We start from the raw sequence: 22210 nt of genomic DNA on the forward strand, positions 1-22210 counted from the left end.
CCGCGAGGCCGGCTCTAAAGGCTCCTCTTAGCTCCACCCGGGAGCTGGGCGCAGGCCTGGCTTTGCCTGCTCGGGAGCAGGGGGGTGACAGGGCGGGCCTGGGGGGTCCGGGTGGGCGATGTGCAGAGCCCTTTGGGGCCGCTCCCCCGGCGCTGGCTGGCTTCTGGCTGCTTCTCCCATCCCACCTCTTTGCTCCGACAATCCGGGAGACTGCTGAGCTGTAAAGAGGGGAAATGGTGCCAGTCCCTAGACACAAAGTCCTCCCAGAGGGACAGAAGGGCACCAAAATCAAGACAAACGCTCCTTTCCCTGCTCTTGGCAGCATCAAAATGGCTAGTATGCACCGGGAGTCCAAAGCCGAGGGACCCATTTAAACCTGGGGCGTCTGAGTGAATGTCTGTGAGGTGTCAGGGTTCGCTGCTGGAAGAGAGTAGATCTGGAGCTCTGCTCTGCACGGTGCAGGTTGCTCCCTCTGCTGCGTTTTTATCGGAGGTGGAAATTATAATCTTTGTCTATTCTTCTCTAGTGAGGATCAGGATGAGCTGCATTACCAGGATACTGACTCGGATGTGCCGGAGCAGCGGGACGGCAGGTGCAAAGTCAAGTGGACGCAAGAAGAGGTGAGTGAGAGCCCGGCACTTGCTGAGAGCAGGTGTTTTGGGGTAGGCCACTGGCATGGCACCCGGGGCTTGGGTGCCTCCACCCTAGTCATCTCCCACTGGCCACGACACCACCTCCTGCTGTCTTGCTACTGGAGAAGACCATGTGTCTGTTTTGCTCATGTGAGCTGAGGTCTTAATGAGTCTAGGAGGCTCAGGGGAGTTTGAAGTGTAGCCTGGAGAGCAAGAGCTCCAACCACTTTAGCTTAAGCATGTGAGCCCTGAGCTGGCATCTGCAGCGCTCTTGTGAGCAAAGAGGAGTTCCAGACGTTGGCTGAGGCCTCCAGCAAGCTGAATCGCGCAGTGGAAATGTCCTCCCTTTTCTGTAGCAAAAGCAGGGAGCATTGAGACTGTTGGGATCATGGCTTAGTCATCCTGGCTGAGAACCTGAAATTAGCTGGGATATTCTCTTCCCTCCTCCCAGTTCCTCCATCATCTTTGTTCTGTTTGAAAACTACAAGATGTCCTGTCTCCCCTGGGGTCTGAACACCAAGTAAGGTGGTCTTTGTGCAGAGATCAAAGCCTTGGGCTTGTGTTGGGCAGGGAATTATTTCATGCTTCTGTTTGCCCAGCCAGAGCACACAGGCAAGGACGCCTATAGCAGGCTTGTTGTGAGCTGTAAGAGTCGGCAAACCTGGGCTATAGCAGGGTTCATGAAAGAAATGCTGTAGAGCCCAGTAGCTCTGAAAGACAGTAGACTGCCGGGCTAGTGGTGATACACTTAAATCAGTCAGCTTTCTTGGCCAGGCAAAAGCAGTGGCTGAGCTGGGAGATGGACTGTCTGGTCAGGGGTGTACTGGGGCTGGGTAAGCAGGTCACCTTGGCCACAGGGTTTGAACCAGACTGTACTGGAACAGAGCTGAGCTCTTGTTTTGTACTCACTGTACGAGCTCGCCCTAGTACAGAGCCCAGAACCAAACAGTCTGTGCCAGTTGAGCTCCATGTACTGGAGCGCTGCTAAAGAACGGTGTGAGCTACCTTCCTCCCCTGAACGCAGAATGCCAAAAAACCCTTCTTGACAGGTCAAAACGTCTAGTTTGTTCTCTTGATGCCGTCAGCCCAGGGGTGCCTGTGGCGCGTGTTGCCTCAGTGTGTATGAAAGTGGATGTCTTTGTTCTTTGCAGGACGAGCAGCTGAAGATGTTAGTAAGACATTACGGGCAGAATGACTGGAAGTTCCTGGCCAGTCACTTTCCTGTAAGTGACCCCTTGCCCAGTTGGGAATCGTGGTGTTTGCGTGTTGCTGTTTGTGCTCATTGCGCTGGTTCTCTGTGTCTGTGCAGCACCTTGCACAGCGGGAGTCTGTTCTGTGACTGCAGCTCCAGGCTGTGAAACGGTGCTCCTTCAGGGCAGGGAGACACCCTAGAGGACTTTCAAAGGCGAGTCTCTTGGAGCTGGGGTGAGAAATTGAGGTTCCTGTCCCTGTGCCCAGTGCCCTAGTCATAGTATGTATTGTCCATGTGCTTCTGCAGGTTTTCCATGGGACAGCCTTTGTGTGTGGGGACTGCTGTTGCTATAGGGGCTTTTGGAGCCTCCGGTCTAACGCATAGCTACTCTCATTCCTTTTCCCAGAACCGCAGCGATCAGCAGTGTCAGTACCGGTGGCTGAGAGTGTTGAATCCAGACTTGGTTAAGGGCCCTTGGACCAAAGAGGAGGACCAAAAGGTAAGTCAGGGCTGAGAGGATATGAGTGTTGGACTGTGGCTGTCTGCAGAGAGGATGGAGGTGTCAGACCCTCGGGTCTTTTTGTAAACTGTGAGTAATTCTTTCCAATGGTGGATATCCACGAGAGCAGCACTCTGACCTGCTCTGGGCAGACTAACGCACCTGTGGTCATGATGAGCAGAAGCAGGTCTAGGCTTCTTTAGCTAAACACCACCTCCCTTTCACAGAGTACTGCTACAATAGGGTGCCAAAGGAGAGAGCAGAAAAGGGAATCAATTCATCATCTGCCTGCTGGCAGATCTCCACCTGACCTGGCCATGCTGGACCCAAATAAAAGTGGCATTTCCTGTGCCACAGTAGACAGCCTAAAGTGGATGTCAGAGGTCTGCTAGGTGAATCATGACTTCTGCAAACCTGTTTCTCTGCTGATTCCAGAGTGAGCTGAGAGGGGCCAGCTCAGGTAAACTCCTCATCTTGATGTACTTAAGAAAAGTTGGAATTCATTCCAACTTTTACCAAGGTTTTCTGCTGCAAAATTTCCTAGTTTGTCAGATTCCCTGTAACGCTTCTGCTCCCCCATTTCTTTGCCTTTTGGTCACATTACAGGCTGTTACGGTCCCTTTTGTCTCCCATCTGTGTGTTATGTCAAGCACATCCTAAGGAAGCTTATTATGTCATTCCATCTTCCGACAGCAGAGCAATAGCTGCCTGCTTTCCCCTTCCCTTTGCATGTCCTGACTGCCAGCCTACCCAGTCATGATGCTCACTGCCATCCTGGCCAGGCTGGGCTCCAGCTTTCTCCTCCTGACACTGCACGTTGCGCTTTGCCCTGCAAGCACTCCAGCTCCTTGGCCTGTGCCTCAGTTTGGTGTCTTTGGTCCGTTTGTCTGTGCTTGATAGTCAGGAGTCTGTGGTAGGAACATCTGTTATGGGCCAAGAGCACTGTGAGCATCACCTGGCTACCCGTACCTTGCAGCTGACCAGGGTGGAAATGCTCTTTGAGAACCCTTCAGCCTCGCCAAGATTTTGGTGGGCTGAACATTGCAGGCAGTAGATTGTTTCATCCTGACTGTGCCATGGACATATCGCAGGGGCTCAGAACAGATTCCCTGCCCAGAAGCATTTGCATTGAGCCTCAGGCAGAAGTGACAAAGCCCTGGCTGAAGGGGAAGTGGCAAAGTGGATGGCTTTTAAGTGAATATTGTTCGGTTTTGTTTTGGAGTTTTCACCGTGTGTCCTGGTGCTAGCGGGGCATGAAGCTGCAGGCCCTGTCATGTCCTGGGTGTAGCACCCTCTGTTAAAGGGAGGCTGTGGCCCTCTGTCCCAGTGGGCAGACCAGTGCAGAGCTTATGGGGACTGTTGTCATGGTCAGGTCCTTGGTAGGAGGGAGGGCAGAGGAGCCTCGGAGCACGTGGGACTTGGCCCTTGCTCAGAAATGGGCATGTGTTTCTAAATCTGAGCCCCTCTGCCCTTGGTGCACCTGCCAGTCTCTACCCCATCTTCTGTGAGCAGTCATCTGCATTCACAGGTGCCATGTGGCAAAATGTCTGCATGGAAACAGCCTCTTTCAGAAATTTGGCTGAATCATTGCTCTCACAAGTGTTGGTACACCTGATTATCAGTGCTGGATCCCTCCAGCTTTTTCTCCTAAGGAGCCTTTCTCTGTCTGCCCTTACCTGGTCCTGAGAGAAGTGAAGAACGAAGCCTGAAGATGACTGTATTGACCTTCCCCTCCTTTATTCCATTTCCTTATTTCCCTCCTGCTCTCTTCAAAGGTAATTGAACTGGTTAAAAAATATGGCACCAAACAATGGACCCTGATAGCCAAGCACCTGAAAGGGCGGTTAGGGAAGCAGTGCCGGGAACGCTGGCATAACCACCTGAACCCTGAGGTGAAGAAGTCCTCGTGGACAGAGGAGGAGGATCGCATCATTTTTGAGGCCCACAAGGTCCTGGGGAATCGTTGGGCAGAGATTGCCAAGCTGCTGCCTGGGAGGTAGGACCTCTTTGCTCACTGTTGCCTTCACAGCTGGGTGGCCTGTGGAGATCCATGTGTTTGGCTCACAGGATGGGGCTGGAGAGCACGTAGGAGCTGTTAGCCGTGCTTTAAAGCTGCTGTAAACGGTGATTTCTGTTTCCTTCTGCTTTCTCTGCAGGACCGACAATGCTGTGAAGAATCACTGGAACTCCACCATCAAGCGCAAGGTGGACACAGGAGGCTTCCTCAATGAAACTAAGGAGTCCAAGTCGCTGTACTTGCTTGTGGAGGTGGATGACAAGGAGAGCCAAAGTCAAACGAGAGCTGGGAGCCAGGTACTGCACCAGCACATTTGCAGCAGGCAGCTGGGTCAGTCCCCTGCTCTGCTAATGCATATCAGAGCTGTTCATCTCACGCCGCCTTTGCCACAGCCTGGTGTCTACATAGACAGTCTGTGCCTTCCCCCAGCCTTCTCCAAGAGGCTGACTCTTGGGAGATCTCTCCCTCCAGGAGCTGGAGGTGTAATGTGAGCCCGAGTGTGTTATCCAGGTGGAGGACAGCAGTCTGCTGGTGCTGTTCTCTTGCCAATCCCAGCATCAGGTCTGTCTTGGAGACTGAAGATTTTTTTTTTTTGGCTCCATTGTGCTGTTGCTGGTGGGAGAAGGAGGCTGCTCTAGACAGCGTGGGGGGCATGGTGAAGAGGCATTGTGTTCCTTTCCCCTAAAAAAGGAAGCAGGGGAAGTACACCCAACTATTTTTTTCATGAAGAAAGCATGTAGTTTTTCAAAGGCAGGCTCTTGGAAAGTAGGAAATGCAGAATTAGTGCTACCTGCTCAGCCTTCGTTCAGCTTTCTCCTGGGATACTGTTAAGTGAAATCTTCAATTAAACAGTCCTGTGCTCGTTATGTTGCCTGGATTCCTGCTCAGATGGTGTATGGGACAGAGCAGTGAGCTGGTGGGAGAAGGAGGCCGCTCTAGACAGCGTGGGGGGCATGGTGAAGAGGCATTGTGTTCCTTTCCCCTAAAAAAGGAAGCAGGGGAAGTACACCCAACTATTTTTTTCATGAAGAAAGCATGTAGTTTTTCAAAGGCAGGCTCTTGGAAAGTAGGAAATGCAGAATTAGTGCTACCTGCTCAGCCTTCGTTCAGCTTTCTCCTGGGATACTGTTAAGTGAAATCTTCAATTAAACAGTCCTGTGCTCGTTATGTTGCCTGGATTCCTGCTCAGATGGTGTATGGGACAGAGCAGTGAGGGAGAACGGGGATGTGAAACAAACTGAATGGCAGGTAGGAGAGCAGGCAGAGCTGAATGTGTCCAGGGACCCTTGCTCTTTGTCCCCAGGACTTGACATTGTTCCCTTGGTTTCTACTAATGGCTGGACTTTCTTTGGTGTTTGTGCAAAGACCGTCCTGCCGAACTGGCCAGTCGATATCTCTGAAATAAAGGAAGAGGATGTCAGTGATGAGGAAGTGACGGGTGTGCAGGAGTTACCCTCGGAGCTGCCAGCTGCTGAACTGGCAGAGCATAACGCTGAGGGGACCCCAGATGATGCGCTGCCTGAGGATGCCTCTTCATTTGTCACATCACCGTACAAATGGGTCGTTGAAGCTGCCAACTATTTGTACCCAACATCTGTGCCAGCCTTCAATGAAGCTCTGGACATGATTGAATCCGTAAGTAACAGACCTTTGCTTCTCCAGCTAATGTAGGGAGACTGATCTCTACCCTTTTCCCTTGAGTGAACTTACTGGGTCCCCTTGCTCATCACCATGGGCATCCTGATGAGGGCTGGGTCTGTCATTGGCTTGCGGCTTCCCACCGTCTCTTTTCCAGGGCTGGATTAGGCCTTTCCCGCTCTGCCAGTATTGCTCTGGGCTTTGATATTCCCCTAGGTGGGTGTCCTTGTGCATGGGCTCTGCTGGTGTGGGAGGCTGTAGATGCTGGCAAACCTGATCCCAAGCCCTCCTTTATCAGCCAGAGTGTCCCCAGCTCTCCCTTTCATAAAAGTTCAGGCCCCTGCTTACGGGCTTTCCTTTCCCTCCTGTTAGAGGATGGGATAGGACAGGACAGACTGGGAATAGGCCAGGCCCATTTGCAGTATGCAGGACAGACCCCTTCACACTGGGATGAAGGCCACCATTTGCTTCCAGTGGAGGTAGCTTCACTGAAACTAGTAATTTTGGGCCAGTCAAGCAGCGCTGAGGTCCCCAGGGTGATGGAGGCACGCCCGGGCCAGAGGCTGGCTAGAATCAACAGAGCACTTTGCTGCCATCAGAGGGAAATGTTTCTGCAGCCCCCAGCCTGCTTGAGGAGTTTATGAGCTGATTACCCGTGAAGGATTCACTTTGCATGTGTATAGGAGGACAGAGAGTCTGTGCCCAAGGCTTAACGGCCCATCTGTGGGTCCTTAGGGGCCTGCTTGTATGGTACTTTGGGTATTGGTGGGGTTGAGCGGTGAAGCAGCTGATCTCTGAACTGGTCTGGTTATTTTTAATCCGCTTCCAGCAGTGCGGGTTATAGCAGAGCCCTGTGTCCAGCTGTATTTGTGTGCCCAAGACTGGTTTGGTATTGGGTGACAGCCGCTTCATTCAGCCCCTGTCCCCAGACCTATCCCCAGCTGCTTTTTTTGTCCCCTCTGTGTGGGGGTGCAGCTGTTTGTGCAGCTGTGCTGTGAACTGAACTGGGAAACCAACCTTGCAAAAATAGAAAAATCTGCCCTATGCACAAGCAGCAGCTTTCAGCTGGGTCAGTTCCCTGGTCTGGTTCTCAGCTGTGCTGGCAGCAGAGGGGAGGAGGGCTTGAGCTCTCCTCTAGCTAGGCTCCTTGCAAAAGCTGGTGCAATCTCACACACCCACTTATTTCACCTCCCAGTTCATCTCTGCATCTGCACCAGTTCGCTGCTCAGCTTTCCTTCCTAGGCTGCTTCTGATGGTTTCCCTTGTGTGCAGGACCCAGATGGGTGGTGTGATCTGACCCAGTTTGACCTGCCTGAGGAACCTTCTGCCGGCAGCAGCAGCAGCAGCAACAGCCCGGTGAGGCAAACCCCCAGCAAGCCAACGCCGTCCCTGCCCAATGTGACCGAGTACCGCCTGGATGGCCACACCATCTCTGACCTGAGCAAGAGCAGCAAGGGGGAGCTCATCCCCATCTCTCCGCATGCAGAGGTGAGCTTTGGCACGCCGCCCTCTGTGCTGAAGAGGCAGAAGAAGAGGAAGATCTCCCTCTCCCCCGTCACGGAGAATGCTGCCAGCACCAGCCTTTCCTTCCTTGACTCCTGCAACAGCATGACGCCCAAGAGCACCCCTGTCAAGACACTGCCCTTCTCTCCATCTCAGGTACGGAGCAATGGCAGAGCCCAGTCTGTGCTCCTCTCCTTGGGCTTGGTCACGAGCTAATAAGCATGTTAATGCTCTATCTGCTTGCCTTAATGCCACGTATTCCCATCAGCTCTTCCAGCTTTGTGTTTCTCCTCCCTTGAATGAGGCAGTGCCAGTGCACAAGGTGTGTGTCTTTGCTAAAACAAGGTGCAGAGCTGGGTTCTGGTGCTGCTTGTCTTCAGCGCTGCCCTTCCTGTGGGAGCAGCAGCCTGTCTCCGCCTCTGGGAGCGCTTGCAGCGTCAGCAAAGCCCAGCTGCCCTGTGATGGGCAGCGCACGTGTCCACTATGAGAAAGGAACACCACTGTGCAGATCTGCATGCCTGCCCACTCCAGGATTGCTGGAGAGCATGATGCTTCTGTCCCCACGGCATTGCTGCCCCAGCTGTGGGTAGCAGTGTGGCAGCACTGGAGTGGTTTTCCCTGTTTGTTTCCAGTTAAGTCACACAGGCAGGCTCGGCAGCATTACGCCTTGTGCAGATCTCCGAGTTGCTGTGCTTAAGAAAATGCTCCTTGGCTTGTCGTCTTTGCAAAAGGGACTCAGGATCTTTCCTGAGTTGACTCCTACAGTGTCCACACACATGTGCATACAAGGTTTCCAACATACATCATCTTGGAGCACTGTGGTGTTCAAACCCACTGGTGTCTTGTATATTAATGTGGTGGAGAATAAAGGCTGCTGCGTTCTCCAGCACAGCTCCCACAGCTGCTCTGTTGTTCAGACCCTGTCTACCCCTGCCTTCCAGTCCTTTATTTCTGCTGTCTCTGTAGCCCTGGGTGGCACATGGGAGGGCACCACAGGACGGTCTGACACCCAGGTTCAGGTGGACCTCGAATGCAAGGCCAGCAAGAACTGGGAAGTCAGAGCGGGACCTGAAATATGCAGCTCTGCAGAGTGTGAAAGGCTGGCAGGTCTGGAGTGAATCTGAGAAGGCAAACGGCATGTCCTGCCTCTCGGGCTGGGCTTCAAGCATCAGTGAATGTAACACACACAGCTCTTCTCTCCCGATAGTTTCTTGGGTACAAACCTCGTTCCTTATAGGAGTAAAGTTGTAACTTACTAGCTGTCGTGAAGTAAAATCCTAGCAGAGATGAGATTGTTTGTGGTTTTCTCACAGTTTAGGCTGAAGACAGCTCAATGCAAAACCTGCTAACTTGTACGCTGTTGTGTTACCTGGGCTTCCCTCACGTTTACCAACCTGAGGTCAGAATAGACCTTTGGTGGGCTGGCATTACCCCTCCTTCACCATTTTGCTTGGCCTTATCTGGAGCAGTGCAAGGAGGGACTTCTCTCCCACCCTGTAGCTGCTTGTAGTCATATGGACTCATCCGTTATGGGAAGTGAATAATCTTTATGGGTGTGAGGCACCTCCTGGCAACTTTCATGTGTGTGTCCATGTACAGGACTGTATGAGTCTGTAAGAGTCATCCTGGTTTATACTGGGATATAAATGTGCCACTCACTATGGGAGTATTGTTGCTACTTCAGGTTTCCCCCCCCATTTACGAAAAAGCAATGACTTGTGATACTATGCTGGGATGCTTGAGACTGAGTGTCTTCTCTTTCTTTCTTTCCTGTGCTCTGCAGTTCTTAAACTTTTGGACCAAACAGGATACACTAGAACTGGAGAACCCGTCACTGACCTCCACGCCTGTGTGCAGTCAGAAGGTGATTGTCACCACTCCTCTGCACAGGGACAAGACCCCTCTGCTCCAGAAGAACTCAGCGTAAGTCTTTTCCTCCTCCTCCCCCATGCCCACCTGAGCAGTGTCCTTTTCCACGCAGGAGTCTGGTCCAATTCAAATATAGCTCCCCCAGTACTTGTACTGGCGCTACTGAGAGAGGGGTAGGGCAGGGTGGGAATTTCCTTAAATCGGTGTTTTCCCCCCAAAGACAGCTCCTCTCTGAGCTGCAGGGAACAAGCGTCCCATCTGATTGGGGCTGCAGCCAACTGACCACTGTTGTGCTCAGCTGCTGGGTGGGCTGTTGCCTTCCGTGCATGTCTTTGTCTGGGAAATGTTGCTGTGCTGTGAGCCCTGTGCCAGCAGGGAAGGGATTTGATTTTCTCAGCAAGAGCTGTTCAGATCCATCCCTTTAGCTTTGCACCCTCTGCTTTGCCTGTCCTGATGGGCAGTCCAGGGCGATGATTACCCAAGGCACTGTACCAGGCAGGTGATCTGCAGGGGTGGTCTGCGCAGGGGGTGTTTTGCTGGCAGACCTGTCGCTGCACTGAAGCAGCACAGTGTTTGGGGATACTGGCTGCGCTAGCAAAACCACTCTGTTGTTGGCATGGTCCAGAGCAGCTCCCCCATCCAGGCGATGCGAGCTGGCTTGGCTGTTCTAAGTGCATTTGCACCTAGGACTTCTGCTGGTCCAGCTGTGACTGTTGCAAAGTCCAGGCTGGGCCTGAGCGGATCCACCAGCAGAAGCATTGCAGAGTAGGGCTGGCCTGCAGAGCTGCATGTGGCCTGTGTCAGAGGTGCTGTACTGCTTTCTGACAAGGGTGCTTGGCAGCTGGCAGGGTGGAGCAGCATAGCTGGCATGTCTGAAAGATGTTTTCCCTGCTAAAGGCTCCTCTTTGCCTGTTTGCCCTGCTCGCACCCCAGGAGCAGTCCAGCCAGGCAGGTGGCTTCTGCTGCCACCACGTGAGACTCTGCAGGTGGGTCACGTAATGAGAGGGCTCAGGAGGACGGGGGTTACTTTGTGTGGGTTACAACATGTCTGATTCTTCATCTTTCCCACTCTCTGCTGCCAGGTTTGTCACACCAGATCAGAAGTACGTGGTGGACAACACTCCTCACACCCCCACACCTTTCAAAAATGCCCTGGAGAAATATGGACCAATTAGGCCTCTGGTAAGTATTGGGCAGGTCTGCCGTTTGCCAATGGCAGAAACATCATGGATACAAACAGGACGTGGGGTAGGTTGCAGTGGAGCTGTGAGTGAGCCTTTATCTGTGCCATAACAAGTTACAGTTTGGTAGTGCCAGGCTGAGATGGGAGGGATGAAGGGGACCTTGTCATGGCGAACATGCCATGGTAAGTAGCCACAGGACTTTTAGCTCCTCTGTAAACCAGCTAAAAATGCCAAAAACTGTGCTTGAATCAGGCTGCAGTGCTTGGCTACTGATGACCTTGAGGAAAAGCAGGGGAACGGTTTACCTAGGCATTCCTGAGGAACTGGGTCTCTTAATGCGGGTGTGGTGGGGATGGCAGTTTCCAGTATCCCAGGCCTTCTGTGCATACTGGTCTCTCGATGGCACATTTGGGGTTCAGCTGATAAGAGTTTCTCATGCCTGGAGATCCTGTAAATCTGTCAGGCTAGCAGAAATCTTGTCACATCTTTTCCAGCTGGAAGTAAATAAGTCGTCTTTGTGTTTGTCCTCCCACCATGGGCTCCCCTGACCTCATTATCCCTCGAGGGAAATACTCGTGAGTCTGCCCAGCATACAGATTTTTACTGTCTTGTGCTCGTTCTCTGCCTTTTGACATCAGCCCCAGACTCCTCACCTGGAAGAAGACTTGAAAGAGGTGCTCCGAAGTGAAGCTGGCATCGAGCTTATCATAGAGGATGATGTGAAGCCTGAGAAACAGAAGAGGAAACAAGGGGTGAGCTGATTTTGCATCCAGTACCTGCTGCTGAGCTGCCCTGTGCTGTTGAGGGGTGTTTTGGCTGGTTTTGTTCATCCTACTGTTGATGCCAAAAAGTTTTTGGCCTGTGGCTGCTGCCTTTTAATCAGCAAAAGGTTAAGGCCTGCTTAAAATACGGCCAGCTGTGTCCTGGTTTATGCTGAACTCAGGGCATATTAGGAGATGCCGTGTCCCTAACCTACAGGAGAGACCCATGGCATACTTGGAGCATCTGTGGCAAGTTGGGCTCCCAGAAGGCAGTGGGCTGGTATGCAAAGTCTCTTGGCTCAGTTGCCCTGGTGGCTTTCCTTTCCTACTGAAAGGAGCTTCCTCTTCTAAATCAGTGGCTCTTGGTGCCAGGAGGAGAGCACTGGAAGCTGCTGCGCCCTGTGGTGGGGAAGGCTGCTGCACACCTTCTGCCTGAGGTGCTGGTGCAGTGCAGACCTGGGGTGATGTGGGCTTGGTGTGCACCCCGGGCCCTCAGGATGGGAGTTCACTGGGATGATTGATGCCAACACTTGTTTTTCTATGTCCCCAGTTGCGCAGGAGTCCCATCAAGAAGGTCCGGAAGTCTCTGGCCCTGGATATAGTAGATGAAGATACGACGCAAAATATGCCTGTCCTCCCCAAGACTGTCTGTTTCAAAAGAGCCCAGGTGAGGGGTACTGTGCTCAGAGCAGGGGTAGAGCTGGCTTCTGCTCCAAAGAAACCCTGTGCAAAGCAGTGGTGGGAGCTTTGCCACCTGCAGCTGCCTTTGAATGGTCCATGTGAATGTGGATGAAGGGCTGGATTTGTTAGCTGGCCTTCTGGCCAGGCCAGGTATCAACACTGTTAGGGCAAATCAACTTGTTTCCTTATACTTTTCTTTTTTTCCCCTTTGCAGCCTGTGAATTTCCTGTCGAGGTCCCTGAACCTTTCCTCCTCGAGCAGGAAGAACGACAGTGGCTTGCTCAACAGAGCCTTCGTGCAAGTTCAGCCAGAGAAAATGTCCTACAGGAAAATGCCGAGCCATTTCAGACCACCAGCACCAGTAAGCCCTGCAGCTACTGCCCTCCCGGTGAGGAGGCTAGCTGGTGGTAGTGCAGCCCTCGTCCCTCCTCGGGAGGAGGAGCGAGGGGACAAAGCTCTCCGCACTCCTGCGTAGGCATCCATATGCTGTCAGGGCTGGCTTTGCACCCAGGTTTGGACATGCTGAGCCAGCAGTGTCACGCTACAGCTTCCTCCTGTCTCTTTGCAAACCCACCCTGCTGCTGGGGCTCAAAGCCCCATGGCTGATCAGAGCTGTGGCCTGCTTGTTTGGCCCCGGATTTCCTCATGGGAATCCACATCCTGTCCCAATCCATCAGAGAATTTAGAGGATTGACTCAGTAGTGAAGTAAACTTTTTTCCAGCGAGCACTCCTTGAGTGGGCAACAGTAGGGTCATCTTTTTTGCTTCTCCGCGCATAGCAAGTCTGTGAAGTGCTGTATAAATGCCAAGCAAAAAGGTATTTCCCATCCCTGTGATTTTTAGGGTGTTTCTAGGTTGTGATGAAGGCTGTGTGCCATAGGCAGCATAGGCTGGCTTTATCCTGCTGTTTACCTGAACCTGTGGCAGTACAGAGCTCCAGCTGACAGTGTGCCACCTCTGTAGCTCGTGCTGAGGTTGGTGGTGTTAGAGCTACCCTGTTCCTCAGCTCCACACTGTGGAGCACATCTGGGCTGTGCTGGAGTCACAGTAGACTACAAATGCACTCTGGGGCATAAATGGTTTCTTGTTCTCTCCTTAAAATCTTTGCCATTTGGTATGTTTGCAGGCAGAGTGCACTAGTAGAGGGGTATCCCTGCTTTGTAAGGCAGTGTGGCTTAGAGAAGGGGATTTGTACCATGATTTTGCAGATACTTGCTTGGACCAAGTCACGGGAGTGTTCTGGTAGCTTGAACGAGGATGGAAATACATGCTGTCCTTGGTGGGGGGTGAAACTGCAACTGGGGGCTAGTGTGGGGGTGTTTTCAGATCCCAGGAAGAGTCCAGGTACAGTGTCTTCGCTGAGCAGCCTTGGCTCAGTCTTCACTAAACACTGCAGCGAGGAGGGTTGCAGCTGTCCCTGGATTAGAGCTGTCTGTTGTGAAAGCTTTTTCTCCTGATAAATAAGTACTCCTCAGCCAGAGTAATTCCTTCCCCTTCTCAAAATAAACCCTACTTAAACACTTCCATTCCTCCTCCTGTCCTACGCAGGGTCGTATTGCTCTGAGAGCTAATAGATCCATATAAATAAAGCTTTGGGAGTGACTTGAAGGTGACAGTAAGGCAGCTTGCGTGGTGACAGAGTACAGGTGTGCAGTGAAATCCCATTGCCCAAAGACAGCAGAGCTGTCTGCGGTGTTGCTGGGCTCTCGGGATTTATTGTACCAGACTGGTGTTGCTAGCAGTGGCAGTTACTTATTAAGGAAGCTCACCTAGCTGTGGGCTGAACCTAAATCAGCCCCAAAGCCATGCTGTGGCCGCATGAGGCGTTGGTACTGTAAGCAAACGCTGAAGCTCGAGCTCTGGTTCTTTGCAGTGCATGTAAACAGGTATTTCCAGTTCAGGGCATTGCGTATCTCTTGGCTGCCTTTATCAGAGGACTCGCAGGGGTTTTCCTGGGATGCAAAAACACCTCATGGGTGCCCTTTCTGCACGCAGTGACTGAAGCGCACCTGACTTGCGGCCCTTGGTGTGCTGCAGGGCCCTGCTGAAACTACAGGCACCAAATTGCTGTTAAGGATGGTCTTTGACCAATCTAGACCTGGGGCTATGCAGCTCGTGCAGGAATTGAACCGGTTGGGAATAAACCCCAAAGCTGTTCTTGAATTCCTTCCATCCTTCTGGACTTTCTTCAGCACAAGGAGCCTTCGTGGGTTTGTGCTTTGGGGTTTTTGTCTCAAGTCAAGTGAGGGAAAGCCCTGAAAGGGCACATGCATAGTCCTGAAATTGAGCACTCACCTGGGAAACTGCTGAACATAACCTCCCTTTGCTAGAAACGACCGTCTCGGCTGTGATGAGTAACTGGTGGTGTGCAAGTTCCTTCTGGTTGCATGATGGGTGCTCGTAAGTGGGAGGTTTTATTTCCCTTGGGTAGCAGATAGCTGTTAGTTTATTTTTGCAGTATTTTAAAACAGGATGTCAACACTGTGTTTGTCCTCTCCCATAACTGTGTTGTACACATGCTTTCTTTTCCTTCTGTAGATGACCAGGGCTTGGAAAGCGGTGGCCTGTGGTGGAACCCGAGACCAACTCTTCATGCAGGAGAAAGCTCGACAGTTTTTGGGGATGTTGAAACAGAGTCACACGTCAAGGACCTTAATCTTATCATGAAGGATTGTTCTGCCTTTTTTTTTTTTTTTTTTATTTTTACAAGGGGAGGGGGAACCACAGGAAACAATATCTTCTGCCAGGCCATAGTGTGTGGGAGTGGATTTCTTTCCTTCTGTTCCCAGGTAGATCTATATTGTAATAAATTGGGCTAACTGCTGGCTAATGCGTGGAATGCAAGTTTTGGGATCATTATGGAAAGGCAAACAAGGGAGGGTGGAGAGCTAACAGCAAGACCTCTCTCTGCAAGACCTGGGTTCTGCGAAAGTAGAAGCACGCAGCCGTGTTCCACCTTGGAGCAGCATGTGCAGTGGGCAGTGGAGACCAGCCTTGCAGCCTGCCTGGATTTCATGCTGGCTGCTCTGGTACCTCGGGAACGGCTTTTGCAAAGGTTCCTGCGCGTCTTGCATCTCCCCTCCGGCTTTCCCTGGGGAATGGAGTGGTCTCCCCTCACTCCAGGAGCAGGGAGGGTGTTGCGCGCTCGTGGGAGAAGTGCTTTGGGGTGACCCGTGTTTGGAGTTGGCCCCTTGCTCCCTGTGGGGCTGCTTTGTACTGCCGCGCTGCAGAAGGGGAGCGGCGGGTGCCTCTCCCCAGGGCTGTGCTCCCTCTTCAAATAAATGATGGTGCTAACATCACCCTGTTGCTTGGACTCTGACTCTGCCCGGGGCCCCACAACGCTCAGGGGGGGAAGGCAGCGCTGTGCTGGGATGCAGCAAAGCACTGGCTTTCATGTGGGATCTTTTCTTTCCTGGCAAATTGTCGAATTCATGTTAGCCTCTGTGTAGCTAGGGATGTTTTCCCCCTTGCTCTCAGTAGTTTAATCGGCTATTTAGGAACAGTTTTGGTTACTTTATGGGAAGGTGCTAGAGTGTGTTTGAGCTTAGCGTGGCCAGGATCTCTGCAAAGCTGCAGGAGTGGATGGAGGCTGCAGAAAGCTGTGGGCAGGAGAACAGCACCAGGAGTGTGTGATGTAGCAGAGCCTCTTGTGTCCTCCTTCCTTTGGTGGCCAAAGCTGTGTCCGTGTTGCTCTTTCAGTGCAATAAGAGTAATATGGTGTGCTGTTTCAATGTAGCCAAGGTTGAAGTGCGGTGATAGTAGCAGTATATTAACTGTTTGCAATTGGAAGCGTGCTGGAAATGCTGAAGAGCAACTCACCGGTTAGACCAGCACATGAACAGCTCTTCGGGTGAGCCCCGTTCGGGGCTGCGGTGCGATGTGCCACCCTCTGTAAGCCACCAAAGCCATCGAGGCAGATCTGCCTCTGGCTGGGGGTGGCAGCACAGCAAAGATGCGGGGAGGGGGGTCCGTTCACCTCTGTGCCTCTTAACGGGGTCACTGTCCCCAGTCCCTTTGCAGGGTGGAAAAACAGAGCAGAGCTATATAAATCTTGCTTCAGGTTGTGGCTTACATTGGAAATGGAGTAAAAAAAAAAAAACCAAAACCTTACTGACAAACTTGTTAATAAAACCTTGGATCCTGGGAAATGAGGGAGTTTCAGAAACCCAGCTCATTTTTCAATTCTACAAGCTCAGGGCCAAAGTAAATCCATGAAGTCATTTTTATTTCTGTTTCTCAGTGCTGCAATGTTTGCTTTGGAAAGACGGCTGGGACCACTTGTCTGAAAGCCTGGCTTCAGCTGCTTCCATTCTGTTGTTATTTTAAGAAAAATCCCTTCCGTTCGGGCTTTAACGGGCTCGTCCTTGGCCTTTCCTGCACTGGGTGACTTTACAAAACCAAGCCCAGGATTGCGCTTCCTCCCCGGAGCCCACGTGAGCTGGGAGTCCTGAGCAGGCAGGGTCTGCCAGAGAATAAATCCGTGTGTGAGCCCGGTACGTGTTTGGGACCTGCCCCTAAATTAAAGGATTATGAGGCTGATCAGTATTAACTGCTGCTCTGATGCTGTAAATCCAGATAGTGCTGGGTGTCCTGCATTGCAGAGTGCTTATTAAGAAAGATTGAGGGGCAGAAAAATACTGAGGAAAACGAACAAGGCCTGGTATGGTTAATGAGTAAAAAGACAATTAGCTTTTAATTGGAAAACGGAGCTCCTTCTGGTGTGGATATTACCAGCCTGGCTTGGCTGTCCTGGTGCTCAGGAATAGGTGCTGCTCCACAGGTGGGGGAAAAAAGGCCCCACTTGCTTTGTTTTTCTGGTAATTCAGATGCTTTGCTTTATTTCCATTAAAACCTCGTAAAGGTTGAACTTCCCGCTGGCTGTGGAGTCCCTGGGCCCAGCCGGGCAGCGCTGGGCTGGAGCTGGAGAGCCCTCTCAGTCCGGGGCTCCGTGTCCCTGGCTGTCCCCTGGCCATCGTCCCTTTGAACCCTCCGCAGTAACCCAGCCCTCTCAGGCTGCACAACCCTCATTCACAAAAAGAAACCTGGAAACGTAATTTAGCTTTAAACGAAAGACCAGGATGAAAGAGTCCCAGGAGCTGTGGTGCCTCTGCCGTGCGGGAGAGGAATCCTCTCCTGTGGCCCAGCTTGCTGGAAAGCTGCAAAAACCCTGGGTTGCTGCTTTATTTTAAACTTTGTATTTGCTTTTGGTATTTTGCATTCCTCAACAGAGCAGATGACCCCTTGTTTGAATCCAGACATGGAAAAAGGATTGATTTTAGCAGGGACGAGAGGGCAACAGCAGAGCTGGAGCTCCCGGGGTCACAGCAGTGCCCAGACTGCAAGTGGGATGTTGCTTCCAGCTGGGAAAAGCTCTGAAAAAGCTGGGGAGAGCAAAAATATCGGGGTAAGGAAGAGAAGAGGAGACCCAGGTTTTTTTATTGGCTGGCTTCCTTCCAGGTGGAGCTGGGTGGTGCCTGGGTGGGCAGCAATCGGGCAGAGCGGTGCTGAGCCCGTGAAGCTCCGGAGCCGGCAGCGCGGGAGGCGCTGCGTGTCCCTCAAAGGGCTCTCGGCTGCCGGGCTTGTTCCTGCTGGTTGGAGGGATTTCACAGCCTTTTTATCTTGTTTTCACAGCTAATTCTGCTAAAGCGCTGTGCAAACAGCAGGTTGCTCACAGGGGGCTTTTTGGCAAGGCACCCGTGGGGAGACTTGTCCCTGCACGCAGCCGTGGAGGAATGCAAACAGCGAATAAAGTATTTTTTCCTATTTTGGGTATTTCCTGTAACTGAAGGAAATAAAAGAAAAAGGCAGTTGAAGTGATGCACCCTGTTTCCTGGGTCACCCACAAAACCACCCCTGGTAAAGCAAGGGCTTTGCCTGCTCCCGCGCGGAGGCTTTCTGCCAGCGCAGCTGCGCCGGCCGGGCTGGCACCACCGAGCACCGCAGCTGCGGCGGGAGAAGCTGCTGACCTGGGTGCAATTACTGGTGCAACCCAAACTTGCCCCGTTGACCTTGCTAACGCACAGTACTTAGTAACTAATACGATGGCATAGAGCAAAGTAAATTGCAGGGCATGAAACGATGAATAATTGCTTAGCGGTGACACGGAGGTTTGAGTTTTAGCATAACCTGTTGTTGCCTGATGTTTCCACAAAAGCATTATGGCGAGGCTGTGGCGTGCACGGAGGGCGTCCGGAGGCTTTGTCCTCCCAGAGCAGTGGTGTGATCCCGCGTTACAGCAGGGCTGTTGGATGCACTGGGAGCATCTCAGCTCCATTCAGGAGCCATCCCCGCTCCCCGGTGTGCAGGCATGCTGCTCCGTCCCTGCTCTCTTCCTGCACAGGGCAGTGGGGTTTACCCGGGCTGTGCATCATCTGGGGCGGCGGGTGTGCTGCACTGGGGGGAAAAAAAGATGAATTTCCCATTCGTGGCTAAATTTGAGTTGGTTACACCTCGATGATGTTTCACGAGCTTTATCGCAGCTCGGTGCAGGAAGGGAGGCTGCTTTAGACCCCACATTGGACCCTGTGAAGGGGACAAGGGGATGCCGGGGTTGGGGTGGGTGGCCAGGGCTTCTGCTTCGCCAAAAAATGCTTTGACCCTGGGGATTACTCAAAGAGCGAAGTGCCTCCTCTCCTGCCTTTGCTTATGGTATTTATTGAGCAGCTGCTAAGCAATAACCTTGTAAAATTTCCCATGGGCTTTTTCTTGACACCCTAACCTGTGGGTTTAGAGGTTTAGGAAATTAAAAGGGCAATTTTAGCCTGGTAGGTATGTGCTGAGGATTAGCTGAGCAGCTCCTGGATTTTGTGAGAGATGGAGACCACTCATGTCAAGAGCTGGCTGCAGCTGGACAGGAAACTAATTGCACTTTGGAAACTTCAGGGTTTTTTTCCCCCCATTTCTGGAGCGAGGAAACTGCAATTCTTCATCTCCACTAATACAGAGTAATAAAAGATTAAAATATGGTATGAGGTCAGGGAAAACAGTTTGCTGTGGAAACTGAAGGATTTGGGGTGATGAAATGAATGTTTCCATTTGGCAAATGCTAGAAAAGAGAAATTTCAGGGAGTTAAACCCCCCGCTGTGCAAAGACTCAGCAGAACTGCCTGGGGGACAGGCGCAGGCTCACCTCCCCTTGCCATGGGCAGCGTCCAGCTTGTACGTGTGTAGCTGGCGGCGATCAAAACCATCACCTGGATCACAAGTGACCTAATAGCTCTTGAAAGGCAAATTTAATGCTATATAGGGGGTTTTATTTGTAAATGCATTAGTTTTTTGGGTTTTTTTTCAAAATACTAGACAGATGTTGTAGGAAAATAAGTAGAAATTGCATTCCTACTTCCCAGGGGTTTTTTTTTGGTTTGGTTTTGGAAATCTCACCCAAAGTTTTGGCTTCGAGTGAGGCAGCCAGCCCAGAGGGACACCTTGCAATCACTGTTGCACAGTGATGCCTTTTAAGGGGCGATTTTCTTTTTTCTTTTTTTTTGGTGCAAATGCACTGTGTCCTGTCCTGAGTTCGGCCGGGGCACCGAGCTGCCGAAAGCGCCTGAGTCTGCCCATTGGGGAAGGGAGAGCCCAGCGCCTGGCTGTGCTTCGGGCAAAGACCCAGGGCACTGTCTCACTTTGGACGGGGAGATGCTCCAGCGCATTGCGCTGATGTTCACCACCACCCCGTGGGCGAGCAAAGCTGCCCCCCTGCTCCCCTCCTTGCTACAGCAGCTGGAGTTCAAATGCAAAGTCTGGTGCATAAAGCTGCGTTTTTTCCGTCCTGCGTTTGCAAAGCTGTCACAGCAGCGGCGCTGGTGCCAGCGGCTGGGGACGGTGCTGCCAAGTGCCTCCATCCGGGGAGACTGCTGGTCTAAAAACTCCACTATCAAATTAGAATCTGCAGCCCTGTAAAAATAAAGCCCGTTATCTGTAATTGTGCAGCAGGTAACAGGTACCAAAATTGGGGTCAGATCTGCCCAAAAGGACTAGATAAGGGGAAGGGGAAAAAAAAAAATTTAGATTCAATTCCACTGATGTATTTGTCTATTCCCAGGGTTAGTGTAAATTGAGGTTCAAATTAAGCCAAAACAGCCTCAGTTAATGTCTAAATCTGCCACTTCTCAGGCCCTGCAGAAGCAGGCAAACACAAAATCGATATTTGCTCTAACTGTTGCTAAGTTTTCTTTACAGATTAATTTCTGCCTAATAATCCCCGCAGCCGCGGCTCTGCGGAGCCCTCCCTGCCAGGGGGCCGCATCCTGCCCCGCGGCTGCCTCCCGGCTGGTGATCCCGGGCTGCTGTGGCAGAGGGAAGGGGTGAAAAGCCTGCCTTGCCCCCAGGACCGGGGCTGCTGGGCTGCAGCTTGCATCCCTCCTGCAAAACCAACCCTGCTCTGCCTTCGGGGGAGCGCACAGCATCCTTCCCTTGCAAGGAAGAAAACCTTTTTTTCCCCTCTTTTGCTGTCAGGCATCTTTTTTTTAGAAGGCGGTGGTAAGTACCGCGCTGTGGAAGTGCAGCCGGATTAATACCCAGATTTACACGCCGGACCCATGTGGAGCCAGGAGATGGTTTTGTCCCTTCTTAGAGTTATTTCTGGTCCGAGGGCTCGTTCTCGGCTCCCGCCACTAAGGGGGAGTGTTGCCACGCCGCAGAGCCGGGCCGGGGCCGAAGCCGCCGGGTCCCCTGCCCTCCTCGCAGCCGCTTCTCCCTCCGGGAGCGGTGGGAAAGGCAGAAGCGAAGGGCTCACCGCAGCTCCACCCAGGGGAGGGCAAAGGCCCTCCTGTTTCATATCGAAGGGGGGAGTGACCCGAATTTCAGACTTGCCTTGGACCACGAGGGCAAGTATCATCCTTCCCTTGCAACCAGGTGGGTTTGACAACGTGGACCGAGAGGCTGGTTGACCCGCGAAGCCCTTTGAGGCCCAAGGAGGACAGATGCTGATGAAGAGCTGGGAGAGGATGATGAGGATGCAGGTGGGTGGATGAACACCTGGCAGTCTGGTGAAACGGGCCTTCCTGCTGCAGGAACGAGGGGATCAAGGAATGCTCCAAAGCCTGGTGTGGAAGTGGTCCCTCCCCACCCGGAGAGGAGAGGAAAAAATGGGGCTTAGTGACTTGTTGGGGTAGGGCAGTTCGGGATCTCTGCTTCTGGGCAGAGATGGTCTGATGCTCATGTCTGGGCTTCATATGGTCTGATGCTCATGTCATAACTTACGTGCTCAAGCTGACCTCAAGGTTATTCCCCTGCCCTGTGAGATACAGTAGATATGTATATGTAATTCAAGGCTTTCCCCCGTTAGGTCCCCAGTCCCTTTGCCTATGAAATGCAGATAACCCCGTTCATCTAATTTTTGTACCTCTCCCTTCAAAGGGTACTGGGATCTACAGATGCCAAACACACTTGTTTATGGCTTGCTGGGGTTAGAATTGTGAGTTTTCTTTAAAAATATGTTCTGTTTTCAGTTTCTTACTTCGTTTCAAATGTCATCCTTTTTCTCTTCTTCCAGGGCCACCCAGGGTTTTTTTTCACAGAATTGGAATGAGCTGCAAAAGGGATAAAGATCATTCATGGGAACCTTGAAAGAATTGTCTGAGCTTTATGAAATGAAGACTAAAAACAAAACAGGTAGGTGAAGCACAGGCTCCAGCACCAACTTCTTATAAATACTTGTCTGTGGAACCAAGAGCTCTTCCCACCGCGCTGGGAGGTCTGTGCGGGAAGGAGCTGCTGTATCCATCTCGCAAGCGGGTAAATGGGAGCAGAGCCCGAGGGCAGGAAAATACAGCAGGTTAGAAAATCTGCCAGCTTTTTGTGAAACACGTTTCTGCTGCTTCCTCCCCGTGTAAACTGGACAGGTGAGCTCTGCAATGGGTTATTTCAAAGCTGGCACGTGTGACCGGTGGCACTGGCAGAAACCACCAGCCCCTGGGGAAGGTGAGGTGAGGAGGAGGAGGGAGAAAGAGCCATAATCCCGTGCTGCCTTCAAGCACAACCTTCTGGTGCGGTTGTGCTGCCTTCAAGCACAACCTTCTGGTGCTTTCGATGCTGGTGTAAAACAAAGGGCTATGATGGTCGCTGCTGCCCGGTGTGAATGAGAGACCTCAGCAGCGGTTGGGTTTCTGTGTTGGGTTTTGTCCTGGGGCTGCTGGTGTTTATGGGTAGGCTGGTTGCATCTGGCTTGCTTTTGGGTCTGAGCACCCAGAGGCTTTTTAACAGTTGTGAGCTGGTGAGCAGACCTGGCAGGGCT

At 52.0% G+C, this 22210-nt stretch overlaps 1 protein-coding gene across 1 annotated transcript in view; it reads left to right on the forward strand.

The window, feature by feature from the left end:
- Positions 1-14806, forward strand: part of MYBL2 (MYB proto-oncogene like 2) — a 16895-nt gene extending 2089 nt beyond the window's left edge. Inside the window, exons 2-14 of the mRNA XM_009275550.2 lie at positions 527-620; positions 1784-1855; positions 2231-2323; positions 4099-4319; positions 4480-4636; positions 5706-5975; positions 7251-7637; positions 9265-9404; positions 10433-10532; positions 11173-11286; positions 11846-11962; positions 12191-12337; positions 14515-14806. Coding sequence (XP_009273825.1) covers positions 527-620; positions 1784-1855; positions 2231-2323; positions 4099-4319; positions 4480-4636; positions 5706-5975; positions 7251-7637; positions 9265-9404; positions 10433-10532; positions 11173-11286; positions 11846-11962; positions 12191-12337; positions 14515-14643 — 2041 coding nt within the window. The 3' untranslated portion in view covers positions 14644-14806. The remainder of the gene's footprint in view (positions 1-526; positions 621-1783; positions 1856-2230; positions 2324-4098; positions 4320-4479; positions 4637-5705; positions 5976-7250; positions 7638-9264; positions 9405-10432; positions 10533-11172; positions 11287-11845; positions 11963-12190; positions 12338-14514) is intronic.
- Positions 14807-22210: the final 7404 nt, after the last annotated feature.

Source organism: Aptenodytes forsteri, unplaced genomic scaffold (genome assembly GCF_000699145.1).
Source record: "Aptenodytes forsteri isolate BGI_AS27 unplaced genomic scaffold, ASM69914v1 Scaffold369, whole genome shotgun sequence".
Lineage (NCBI taxonomy): Eukaryota > Metazoa > Chordata > Aves > Sphenisciformes > Spheniscidae > Aptenodytes > Aptenodytes forsteri.